The sequence below is a fragment of the Leptodactylus fuscus genome, chromosome 7 (assembly GCF_031893055.1).
Source record: "Leptodactylus fuscus isolate aLepFus1 chromosome 7, aLepFus1.hap2, whole genome shotgun sequence".
NCBI classification, from domain to species: Eukaryota; Metazoa; Chordata; class Amphibia; order Anura; family Leptodactylidae; genus Leptodactylus; species Leptodactylus fuscus.
Window position 1 is genome coordinate 117,558,780 of NC_134271.1, and position 13,562 is coordinate 117,572,341.

General features: G+C 43.7%; 1 protein-coding gene across 2 annotated transcripts in view; it reads right to left on the minus strand.

The window, feature by feature from the left end:
- Positions 1-9,633: 9,633 nt before the first annotated feature.
- Positions 9,634-13,562, minus strand: part of BAZ1A (bromodomain adjacent to zinc finger domain 1A) — a 38,753-nt gene continuing 34,824 nt past the window's right edge. For both annotated transcript variants that reach the window (XM_075282873.1, XM_075282872.1), the window contains 4 exons: positions 12,928-13,433; positions 11,734-11,879; positions 11,530-11,617; positions 9,634-10,466 (listed from right to left, as the gene is read on the minus strand). In XM_075282873.1, coding sequence (XP_075138974.1) covers positions 10,276-10,466; positions 11,530-11,617; positions 11,734-11,879; positions 12,928-13,433 — 931 coding nt within the window. In that variant the 3' untranslated portion in view covers positions 9,634-10,275. The remainder of the gene's footprint in view (positions 10,467-11,529; positions 11,618-11,733; positions 11,880-12,927; positions 13,434-13,562) is intronic.

Here is a 13,562-nt window from a genome sequence, read left to right on the forward strand (position 1 = left end):
TAAACGTCAGCGGGCTCACTACAGGGAATATTGCTGCAACAATAACACATGACAGCTCATAGCTGACAATTGCCTCATCACCTTGGTTGTGGTCATGCCACTAGAAATATGAAGATAAACACACTGGGGCTGATTTATTAAAGGGATTCTATCATTAAAAAAAACATGGTTTAAGCTAAGGCCCCACGTTGCAGAAACGCAGCTTCTTTTGTTGCAGATTTTGCTGCAGTTTTTTGAGCTAACTGCACATGTCTGTTGGCCATTTTGTGGTGGTCTAGTGTAGGATGGCCACTGCAAAATGGTGATGGAACATGCGCAGTCAGTAGGGTTGAGCGATCGGGATTGGAAAAGATCGGATTCCGATCGGCGATTGAGTAAATTTCACAATCGCAATTGGAATTCCGACCCGATCCAGGGGGATCGAGATCGGAGGTTATCTCAAGATAGTCTCAACCCTAAAAGTGACTTTTCCCATAGAGAACCATTGACTAGGGTTGAGGATTGGGATCGGAAAAGATCGGATTCCGATTGGCGATCGAGCAAATCTCACGATTCAGATTGGGATCGAGATCGGCTGGAAAATTATCAGAAATCGGATTTAAAAATCGATCTTGAAATCTCAAGATCGGCTCAACCCTAGCAGTCAGCTATTCCATCGGCTATTTTGGAGGGGAATGGCCAACGGAGCAGCAGAAAGGAAGCGCTGGATGGATGACAATGCTGTGCTCAGAACACATGGGGAACGTCCCCTGTGCTTTGCACAATCAGCATGAAGAAGAAGAGAAATTCAAAACTGGCGGTGCGGACCTTCATCATAAAGGTAAGAGAAGAATAGTCTTTATAAAGTCTATTCCTATGTGTTTTTAGTTTAAAACATGTTTTTAATAGCATCTCAGCAGCTCACTGGCACGCCATATAATGAGCGTGTTGTTGGTGTGGATGATCCGCATGCTCCGGCAGCTCTCAAGCTGGTCTGCCGCTGAACTTGTTTCTTGCACTGTGCCTGGGATTGTTCCTGCATCTCAGCACCTCGCTGGGAAGCCATGTAATGAGCGTGTTGTTGGTGTAGATGATCCCCCTCAGCTGCACTTGAGAAGAACTCTGTGACTTCTGGCCCCTTCATAGCTGTCGTTGTTTGCAACAAATTTGATTTTTTTTTTTTTTTACAGGCATTTTTAAAATTGGCACAATGCCAATTTGGATTAAAGGTGTTTGCCCATGTTTGTCAGCACTGGAGCAGATCAGATAATATGCAAAGTTGTCTACACACTGAGGGTTAAGTGTTTTTACACAGAGAGATAACAGCCCTGGCTGAGATAAGGTGCTGCTAAGAGATGTTTAATATAGTATGTGAACCTAAATTCATAATAGTCATGAAACCATGTCATTTACCGGGATAAAAAGTAGCCTATATTTTAATCGAGGTTGCAATCTGTCTATGTGCCAAATTTCGTTCAAATCCGTTTAGCCGTTTTTGCCTGATTGAGGAACAAACACACAAACATCCAAACTTTCACATTTATAATATTAGTAGGATAGGATAGAACATGCAAATCTGTCTTCCATGATGTAATTAAGAAGACAGTGCCTCAGTCATGCAGTCCAATAGAGGGCGCTGCCTGAGGATATGCAAATCTGTCTTCCATAATGTAATTACATCATGGAAGACAGATTTGCATATTCTTCCCATGTTCCTTTGCACAGTGGAGCGCAAAATGGCTTAATAAGACTCCACACACCTAAATGGTGGTCTCTCCCTAAGGAGTGACGATATCCCCTTAACCCTAGGATAGGATAGCTCGCCTTAGGATAGATCATCAATATCAGATTGGTGGGGGTCTGACTATTGACTTCAGGCATTGGAATTACACACAGGGTTTTGGGGGAGATTTATTTGTGAATCTAGTTTTTTTTTTTTTTTCAGTTTTTAGCTGCCAAGGTGGCCATCATTACATCTTGGTAAAAGGAAATGATATCTCTAGAGATTGTTAAAGACACTTAATGGGATCATGGTATTAGAGATCCAGGTTCGCTGAGACACAGCCCTTCCCATGTTTTGTCCAGAGAAGTCCTGAGCAGTACAGTAGAATGAGTGAGGGGCATGTCATGTATTGGTAATAATCCTCGCTGCTCATGCAGCTGTCCCTGCCAATCCTGCCTCCATGTCATCAGTCCTCCACTCCCCCACGGTCAGCCGCCGCTTCATTTCAGCTCTGACCCTCTTCAGTGAAACAGACCCTGGAAAGAAAGCGATAACTACACGATGACAGAATCATTACAGGAGATTATATTTGTAGCACAAACTATAGAATACATTTAGAGATGATATATTGATGACTTATGTATGTACCAGGCATTTGCCCATGTAAAGTGTCATGTGCTTGTGGTAATGGGGTCCTGTGTGCTTTTGTAGTGGAGCAGTGCACTCCTACTCGTATGGCCTGCCTGCATGAATATGACCGGTCACAGCTGCTTGGTAACAAATCACATTCTTTACATTGCTTTTATTTCTAATGTATATTCTACATTGTTATGCCTTAGTATGGAAACAGGCTGCACCTAGCTGTTATGTGGATGATAATACATTACCAGTAGGCGTTGTAGGAATAGCTTTTTACTCTACGGATCCAGGTTGGCAAAGTAGGCAAACTGGGAGAGCCACCTTTAAAGGGATCCTATAATTAAAACTCAATTTTTTGAAGCTAACATGTAGGAATAGCCTTAAGAAAGACTATTCTTCTCCTACCTTTAGATGTCCTCTCCACGCTGCCGTTCAGTATAAATCCCAGTTTTCGGGATGCAAATGAGTTCTCTCCCAGCACCGGGAGAAGACGCAAAGAGAGGCCGTTCCTCAAGAAGATGGAGGTGGAGCTGGAGAGCTCTCTCGCAGCATTGGGGACCGCCCCCAGTGCTGCAAAAGAACTAATTTGCATACCGTCGAAAACCGGGATTGCAAGTTTTTGAAGGAGTTGTGGAAAAATATAAGAGCCGGGCCTACCCATACTCCATAGGAAACAGGGAAGGCTGTGATATTTTTTAGCATCTTCTGTGTGCGGTGTATCTTTAAGACAGTAAAACTAAGCAGAGACACTACACATTCCCATCCTCACATTACTAAGCAGTTTCTTTCTTTTCCACTGATTTTTCCTTCAAAGACAAAAGCTGTAACATAAGTAAAAGGGAAGCCACAAAAGATCTTATTCTCCTATCTCATTCCACTTAAAGGTAATACTGAAGATTATGATCATCTCACCCGTATTATTCCACAGCAGAGCAAACCCTATTCTATGGGATATATAAAGGGCTTCTGTTTACCGTGAATTATCCCTTTACAATGCATTCACTAATGGTAGTTTACAAAGTATCCCTGGAGTCCGGTTAATAGTCCTGTTGTATGGGAATCTGACAGGTTTGTCATTAAAAACTGATCTCCAAACTTGTCCATTTTACAAGTTTCAATGGCATTTTTTTTTTAAAGAGGTATACAAAAAACATATGGAAAAAACAGGTTATGGCAATACAGACTCCAACAAAATTCAGTGGGAGACGAATATAACTAGATGGGGTGTGTTCCAAATCGTGACTGTGTTAAAATATCACCATCCCCATTCAATGTCAGTGGATGCTGTATTCAGATCTCTCAGGCACCATTGGTATATATAACCCCCTATTCAAAGAGTGATACTCCTATGAAAAGGTTTGCTATTGAGTGCTAATGCAGAGTATCTAGGGCAGTGATGGCGAACCTTTTTGAGATCAAGTGCCCAAACTGCAACCCAAATCCCAATAAATATCGTGGAGTGCCAACACAGTAATCTAACCGCAAAACTCTGTGGATCCACAATTGCGGATCGTGTGAATGAGGCTTTACAGAACTTGTACTGAAAGATAAAGGTCTCTGCATTTGGTACTTCTGAACAATTAATGTTCACTATTTACATCGCACAGGATCTGTTTTATAGTGACCGTGTAATGTTATTACAGCCTGTACTAATATCATGTCTGCTATAAAACAGATACTGTGTGATATAAATAGTGAAGGGACCACATACAGTACAATCTGCCCCGCAGTGGCCCCTACACAAGTACAATCTTCCTTGCAGTGGCTCCCACACACAGTACAATCTGCCCCGCAGTGGCCCCCACACAGTACAATCTTCCCTGCAGTGGTTTCCACACACAGTACAATCTGCACTGCAGTGGGCCCCATACAGTACAATCTTCCCTGCAGTGGTTCCCACACACAGTACAATCTGTGCCGCAGTGGGCTCCACGTAGTACAATCTGCGCCGCAGTGGCCCCCACACACAGTACAATAATCCCTGCAGTGGCCCCCCCACGCAGAACAATCTGCCCCACAGTGGCCCCCACAAAGAATTATACCTGTATACTCCACAGTAGCCCCCCTCCCCTCCACAGTATGAAATGCTGCACAGTAGTTTCCCCTCCCCACAGAGCATGAAATGCTCCACAGTAGCCTCCCCACACAGCATAAAATGGTCCACAGTAGCCCCCCTCCACACACAAATATACTTACCTGAAGAGCCGCCGGGCGTCCTTTCTTCTGTTCACTGCAGGTGCTGATGACTAAAGCCATCACACCAGCGCAGAGGTCACACTCTGCAGTCAGTGTAGGCAGTGTGATGCCGACAGGTAGTCTGAGATACACCCCCCATCTCTACATTGGTATAGGCTTCTGCTCTCTCCTCTTAGATTGGCTGCTGTATATAAACACAATCACATGATCACTATTACAGATAAATAGCTGGGAAAGATTGTCTAGAGGAAAATGTCTTTTTTTATTTTGTCAGTCACTATTATTGCAGTTAAAAGGTAATCTATTGCCAACCCAACACCTTTAAATTAGCAATGGAAAGGGCAGACAGCTGCCCTTAAAGAGAAGAAAGGCCGAGTGCCTGGTCTAGATGAGAATGGAGAAAAGGCAGGATGCTGGGAAAGGAAAAAGAAAGAGGATGGTAGTCACTACTCTTGAAGCACTGCACGTAGGCCTTCCAGGTGTGAGGATAGATCTTTCCAGAATGGGTTTTTTGGCCTTGAGCATGATCTGGATAACAGACTCCAAAAAACCACGCCATTAAACACAACTGAGGTAAGGTAGGGTGGAACATTGGACCTTAGGAAAAAAGGTCGACTTGCACAGCAAGGAGCAAAGGAGCGTCTTACCAGCAGGAATATGTGATCTACGTACCAGGCTCTGTGCAGCCAATCTGGAGCCACCAGTATAGCCAGAAGAGACCTAGTCTTGAGTTTCTTTAGAACCCTGGGAGAAGAGGAAAAAGGCAAGTAAGGCGAAAATCCCACCAGGTGACCGCTCGGGGTGGGGCCTGGAACACACTGACTGAGCAACAATATGGAAGAGCAGCCATTCCAGAGTCTTCACCACAGACTGGTTAAATCTAGAAAAGTTGCCTTTTGTCCTAGTAAAGGGGCTATCCAATCCAGGGGAGGATCCACCAGAGAAAAGCTTGGAAGATCCTGAGCAGAAGACAGTGTGAGCAGATGGGCTCCAGTTGGCCGCATTGAAATTTCTTATTACAGTGTGTGTGTGTGTGTGGTTGGTTGCCAAAGAGTGGATTGGCTCTTCGAAGGAGGACATGGTAGAAGAGGCCCTGAAGGAAAGGGACGGTAACCCAAGGCAGTAGCCTACCAAACCACTGGAGAGTGTCCCACTGTCGAATGCTGCAGGGATGGCTGAGCAGAGTGTGTCCCAAGGTGCTGTATCCTACCAAAGACGGGCTGGAATAGTTGAAGTTCTGCTGGAACCTACTTGCAAGATGAAGGATGCAGAAAAACAAAGAAAACAAGGTAAGGAGAAAAAAAAAAAAAATTCCCACACCCAGAGAATGGGGAGGGGGCTAGAAGAACTTCCTCAAAGGCCAATAGGAGGTCTGGGAGGAACTAGAAAGCCAGGGAAGAAGGCAGGACTAATTGCAGCCAAGTACTCAGAGATGACAGGGTCTAAAGCAGCTAATGCGGTCAACATTGATGCCCCGTTGGCACAGAAGCTGGCAGAGAGCTCTGGATGCCAGAGTAGCGCGCCAAGGGACTGGATAGGAGGTCCCTGAAAAAGGGGGACTCGTCAGGCAGACCCAGCAGGCTGAAAGATAAGGAAGGGGGTGTAATCCACTAATGATAGTGGCCCTAGGTCTGGCATGGTGGGATAGGGAAGAGGGACCCCCGGAATGGGACTCAACACTGGTGGTCAGCTATGAAGGAACCCAGAAGTCAACAGAGTTCTCCTCAAGCGGAACTGAGGGGGATCATCGACGCCAACAACACATGCATTATATGGCGTTGCAGCGAGCTGCTGAGATGTGAGAACAATTACAGGCACGGTGCGAAGAACAACTTCAGTGTCAGGCCAACTAGAGCGCTGCCAAAATACCAAAGCAGGCGGATCATCAAACCCAACAACGCGCTCATTATATGGTGTCCCAGCGAGCTGCTGCAACAATCAGGGGCAAAGCGCCAGGAATGAATTCAGCAACAGGCCAGCTTTAGAGCTGCTAAAACGCCGGAGCATGTTCATCAACGCCAACAACACGCTCATTATATAGCATCCCAGTGAGCTGCTGGAACAATCCCGGGCACAGTAAGAGGCAGGCTAGCTCGACAGCTGTCGAAACGCCGGAGCAGGTGGATCATCACCAACAACACGCTCATTCTATTGCGTCCCAGCAAGCTGTTGAGATGCCAGAACAATCACAAGCACGGTAAGAGGAACAAGCTCAGCACCAGGACAGCTTGAGAGCTGCCGTAACAGGCAAACCATTGACGGCAGCAATTTTCTGAATATAGGCGGATCATCCACTCCAACAACCCGCAGAAGAAGATGCAGGCAGAGGCTAGTCTTCTACAGTGTTGGCCAAAAGTATTGGCACCCCTGCAATTCTGTCGGATAATACTCATTTTCTTACACAAAATGATTGCAATCACAAATTCTTTGGTATTATTATCTTCATTTAATTTGTCTTCAATGGAAAACCACAAAAAGAATTGTCAAAAAGCCAAATTGGATATAATTCCACACCAAACATAAAAAGGGGGTGGACAAAAGTATTGGCACTGTTTGAAAAATCAAGTGATGCTTCTCTAATTTGTGTAATTAACAGCACCTGTTACTTACCTGAGGCACCTAACAGGTGGTGGCAATAACTAAATCACACTTGCAGCCAGTTGAAATGGATTAAAGTTGACTCAACCTCTGTCCTTGTGTGTACCACATTGAGCATGGAGAAAAGAAAGACCAAAGAACTGTCTGAGGACTTGGGAAGCAAAATTGTGAGGAAGCATGAGCAATCTCAAGGCTACAAGTCCATCTCCAAAGACCTGAATGTTCCTGTGTCTACCGTGCACAGTGTCATCAAGAAGTGTAAATCCCATGGCACTGTGGCTAACCTCCCTAGATGTGGACAGAAAAGAAAAATTGACGAGAGATTTCAACGCAAGATTGTACGGATGGTGGATAAAGAACTTCGACTAACATCCAAACAAGTTCAAGCTGCCCTGCAGTCCGAGGGTACAACAGTGTCAACCCGCACTATCCGTCGGCGTCTGAATGAAAAGGGACTGTATGGTAGGATACCCAGGAAGACCCCACTTCTTACCCAGAGACATAAAAAAGCCAGGCTGGAGTTTGCCAAAACTTACCTGAGAAAGCCAAAAACGTTTTGGAAGAATGTTCTCTGGTCAGATGAGACAAAAGTAGAGCTTTTTGGCAAAAGGCATCAACAAAAAAAAAAAAAAAAAAAAAAAAAAAAAAAAAAAGAGGCCTTCAAAGAAACGAACACGGTCCCTACAGTCAAACATGGCGGAGGTTCCCTGATGTTTTGGGGTTGCTTTGCTGCCTCTGGCACTGGACTGCTTGACCGTGTGCATGGCATTATGAAGTCTGAAGACTACCAACAAATTTTGCAGCATAATGTAGGGCCCAGTGTGAGAAAGCTGGGTCTCCCTCAGAGGTCATGGGTCTTCCAGCAGGACAATGACCCAAAACACACTTCAAAAAGCACTAGAAAAGGGTTTGAGAGAAAGCACTGGAGACTTGTAAAGTGGCAGCAATGAGTCCAGACCTGAATCCCATAGAACACCTGTGGAGAGATCTCTTGATACCAGTTTGGAGAAGGCCCCCTTCACATCTCAGGGACCTGGAGCAGTTTGCCAAAGAAGAATGGTCTAAAATTCCAGCAGAGCATTGTAAGAAACTCATTGATGGTTACCGGAAGCGGTTGTGCGCAGTTATTTTGTCTAAAGGCTGTGCTACCAAGTATTAGGCTGAGGGGGCCAATACTTTTGTTTGGCCCATTTTTGGAGTTTTGTGTAAAATGATCAATGATTTGACTTTTTTTTATTCTCTTTTGTGTTTTTTCATTGCAAGCAAAATAAATGAAGATATTAATACCAAAGAGTTTGTGCTTGCAATCATTTTCTGGAAGAACCTGAGTATTATCTGACAGAATTGCAGGGGTGCCAATACTTTTGGCCAACACTGTATAAGACACAATGAATCCTGCAAATAATGGCCACTGACTTAACTGCAGATGTTATATTCTAGTAGCTACATGACCTTTGATGACATTGCAGTCACGTGACCTACATGATAAGCCAATCACAGAGCTGTAGCACAAAAGGACCTCTCCCTTTGTTTAATTTATGCAGGTCCTTGCCAGTCTGACCCCGAGTTGCACCCTGACTCGAGTAGAAGCTGAAGGGGGCTTTTTCAGCATAAAAACTGTGCTGAAAAAGTTGGCTTATACTCGAGTATATACAGTAATATAATAAAAAAAAACACAAAAACAATTTTATATATCCCTCCATAGTATTATACTTGTTTTGTGTATGGTATGTAAACCCTCAAATGTACATCACCATGGAATTAATATAATAATGTACAGAGCACCATAGAATTAATATACTAATGTACAGCACCATGGAGTTCTAAAAATAAATAAGGGCTCGTTCACATCTGCGTCGTCGGTCCTTATTGCAGGTTTCCGTTTCCTGCATAAAACAGATGCAGGAGACGGAAGCCTGCAGGAGACTTTCTCACCCATTCATTTGAATGGGTGAGAAAGCTGTCCGGCCGTGCGCGGCAGTGAGCGTTTTGCGCTCTCCGCCGCGAAACCGGGTTTTATAATCCGGACACAGAGTCGGACATGCAGTACTCTGTGTCCGGATAAAAAAATCCGGTTTTGCGGCGGAGAGCCTAAAACGCTCACCGCCGCGCACGGCCGGACCCGATCTATGGTTTCCGTCTTCTGCCATGCAGAAGACGGAAACCATAGTACGGAGACCCCAGACGCAGGTGTGAACCCAGCGTAAGCATTTAATTCTAAAGTTGGACATTTTTCCCTTAACTGCACCCAAAAATGATCCCGACTCCACCTACACAGCGATGCTTAATATGGTTTGTGTGAATAGCACCTAAGGAGCTCACATACAGAGCCATGAAACTAATAGGGATACCATAGTGGTACATGAGACCTCTTCTGTATTATATTTTTTGGGTTAAAACCAGAGGACATCACAGGAAATATAGTATAGTAAGACATGTATATTTTTAATGAGAGAGACATGAGAAAGACGGAAAAAACAAACGTTTTATTGCTTTTTAAACACAGGTATCTGCATATGAAGATCTCACTGTGCTAGTAACCTGCAACAGCCCTCAAGTTAAGTTGGTCACATGGGGGGAAAAAAGGTAGACACAGAATTTTTTTTTTTTTAATATGGAAAAGTTTGTCATAACAAACAGTTAAACCTCAAATACAAAAGATTCATAAATACAAACAACTCAAACATAGGTTGTAAATGCTAAATAAATAGCTAGGATTTGCAAAATACTCTTAAGCGTGTATAGTCCATCCCTCAAAAATATACCCCCGTCTATTCAACTCAAGTAGTGTTCAGGTAAAAAAATCTATAGTCATTTTTTTCCCACCTCCTTGATATAAACAGTAAGTTTTAACAAGAAAATACAAAAACCTACATCAACAAATTAGAAAAAGTGATGGCAGTCAACAGTACGCAGTATCTCTGATATACATATATACTTCTATACACAGACTTGTGTGTGGCTTGGACCCTATTGAGCAGTTGGTGCTTTTGCCCTGAGTGCTGAACGGTGTGAGGATTCAGTGCTTGTTCGATATTTGGATGGCCAAGTATATGGCTTGGCAACTGAGATCAGTAGGACAACAGATTTATAAATAACAAAAACCTTGCTGGTCTCCAACAGTACTTGGCTCACATGAGTCAGATGCGGGACCTTTTAGCAGGGGGAGCTGTGGCATTTGGAGTACTTGCATTGATCTCCAGGCCTAGTTTCTGAGCTTCATTCATGAAGAAGGTTTGTAGTCGGAGTCCTGCTTTTGCCTCATTGCTGGTGACATGGTTGTACTCAAAGCAGTTAGAGAACATCAGTTCAATGTCGGCTACAAACTCAGCTGTAAGCGATAGAAAAATATATGTTAGAAAGCTCAACTTTCTCGGAAGAGGAACATTTCAAGAGCCCAAAAGCATAGAGGAAAGATTTAGCAACTAAGCAGGTAAAGGAAGGCGGTGGGTTTTCCCAGCCCTAACAGGACTAGTGATAAATGTTGGGTTCTGATAGCTGGGCTCCCAATCATTACAACATGGTACCCCATCTGCCCTTTACAAGATAGCTATGGTAAAGTCCAACACCCCATATATCTCTATGGACATTATTAGAAGAACACAAACTGGATTACTGATCCTACTAATATTTGTGTGTTTGAATGTTTGTTGCTCAATCGCGCAAAAATGGCTAAACAGATTTGGATGAAATTTGGCACAGATGGTTTGTAACCTCGATTAAAACATAGGCTACTTTTTATCCCGGTAAATGACATGGCTTCACGACCGTTATGAATTTATGTTCACATACTATATTAACTGCTCTTGCAGCAGCCTTATCTCAGCTTCTGATAAAGCCAGGTCTTATCTCTCTGTGTAAACACTCAGCTAACCCTCAGTCCATTCTGTATCAGCATTTGCATATTATCTGATCTGCTTCGGGCAACATGCTGACACACTGGATGGGAAAACACCTTTAACCTAAACTGGCAGTTTGCTATTTTTAAAGATGCTGGGAAAAAGAAAATGTAATTTGTTACAAAATTCTAACACGACAGCTATTAAGGAAGCCAGTAGTCACAGAGTTCTCCTCAAGCAGAGCTGACGAGGATCATTGGCACCAACAACACGCTCATTATATGGCATCCCAGCGAGCTGCTGAAATGCCAGAACAATCACGGGCACAGCGCAAGGAAAAAGTTCAGCGGCAGGCCAGCTTAACAACTGCCCAAATGCCAGAGCAGGCAAACCATCGATGGCAGCAATTTGCTGAATATAGGCGGATCATCGACGCCAACAACATGCAGGCAAAGTCGCGGGCAGAGGCTAGTAAGTAATAAGTAACTGTCACAGCAATAGGTGTAAATATCTATGGCACAAATCCAAAGAAAAAAAACAAACAAAACAACTTACATGCAGACTTGTATTCACATTTGTTCACCTTCTCCCGGATTATATTTAAGGCAATGGGTCTCTTGATAATATCGAAGTAGTCTGGAACCTATAGAGTACAATGAAGATAAAACATATGCAGCTAGTACACTGAATGTATGGTAAGAAGTTCAGACACACTGTAAGCAGCACATGTAATAATTGTATATGACAACGCTCACGTACCTGGATCTTAGATACCAGTCTCATGAAGGGCCAGCTGTCATCGTGTCTCACCAACTCGACCACCAGCTGCTCACATGCAGATAACTCATGGACTCCTTGGTTTCTCCCAGAACTCCTCCTGTTTCCTAGATCTCCGGAAGAAATCTCTGCAGGAATAAATAGGAAGAAAGGTCAGTAAGGGTTGAGTCAGTCAGTAAATCCCTAAATATCAAGTAAATGGTCACAAGCACAGGACATTTCATCTAAAGCTTCTGATTTTAGTAGAGGGGTGAATATAGAAGTCTATGTATGACAGCATGTGTAGGTTACAGAACACATCTACTTCAATGAACAGCGCATGTTACCGCCTCATCCCTAAAGAAAATTGAAGGGAAGCTGATACAGCCAAACACATGTTCTTCCAACATTCCCACGCAAATACATATTTAGTTCTGGTGCTGTGACGCTCCTAAATCCTCCCAGGGTTGGGCACAATAAGATCCCATATGCCCAATACTTTAGTCCCCCCCAACATGGTCATAAGATTAGCAGATCCCATGGAAATCAATGGCCTTGGCCAACCTTTCTACAGTGAGGTGACCTTAAGCGCTCAATGACATTGGGGGGATTCTCAACTACAGGTCCCCCAATCCGGCCTATGAAGTATTTTGCAGACACCAAAAAGTCTGTTACTATAAAAACTTTTCATAGTAACGTACTAGTATACAAATGGATGCATACAATATTAGGCACCACCCCTTCTACTAGGTGGTCCATGTGTGTTGACTGGGACATTACCTGAAATCAGAGTGGGGTCCTGCCCCCAAATAAGGAGAATGGATGCTTCACAATTCTGATGGTACGAGCTATATTATAAGGTCCTGCTTAATAGTGTGATACTATTGTTACTCATTCAATCGTCTCAGCAGCAGAACAATCTAAATACTTCTTCACAGATTAGTGCAACTGGTCCAATAATAGTTTTAAGATGGGTTCACACTTGTACGATTCATTCTACTTTTTTGTGTTTAGCAACAACACGGACATGTCACATGACGGGTACAGGCAGGTCCATCAAATTCCCAGATTATAGTTTTCATCTAGGATTTTTGGACAGAATTTGTATTGAACTAGATGTTGCGCTACCCAACAAAATATTTGACTTATCCTGATCAGCCACTGCATAACTGGCAATAAAGCCCAGAGAGAACTTACCAGGTGTTAGAAGTCTCTTGCCCCTTCCTCTGCCTTCCACAGGGGCAGGTGTTGAATTTTGTGACTTCGCCTTTCTTCCTTTTGGTGTCTGGTCAACATTATCGAGGGTAAAGGGACGGAAGGCAAATGGGCTTCCAACAGGAGTGTTGTCAACAGATTTTATTTTTTTACCTCTGCCTCGGCCCCTGCCCCGACCCCTGCCTAGTCCATTGTCTGCAACCAGTTCCACAAGAGAAGTCTCGTGCGTTTCTAGGTTTGCTTGTGAATTGCTGAAGGAGTAACGCGAACCAGGTTTTCTTTCTGCTGGGGGGGCAGAATTGGCCTTTTTGCCTCTGCCTCTTCCTTTTGGAGACTGCATACTGTTTTTGGGTGTGACTTGTTGACTTTTAGGTGTCTGTCCAGGCTCCTTCTTTCCGACTCCTTTTTTGTGTCCTGGTTTTCTACCAGGTTTTCCTTTAGTCTTTAGAGGTAGCTGCACTTTGGCTTTACCTTTCTTGGCAGGTGGACTGCAAAAAGAAAATAAAACATCTAAAATGAATGCAAATTGTTACATTAAAGGGCTTTAGGATAACAGATTTAACCCATTAATGGCCATTTTAGTGTTTGCGCAAAAAATTATTTAGGTAGTTAAAGTA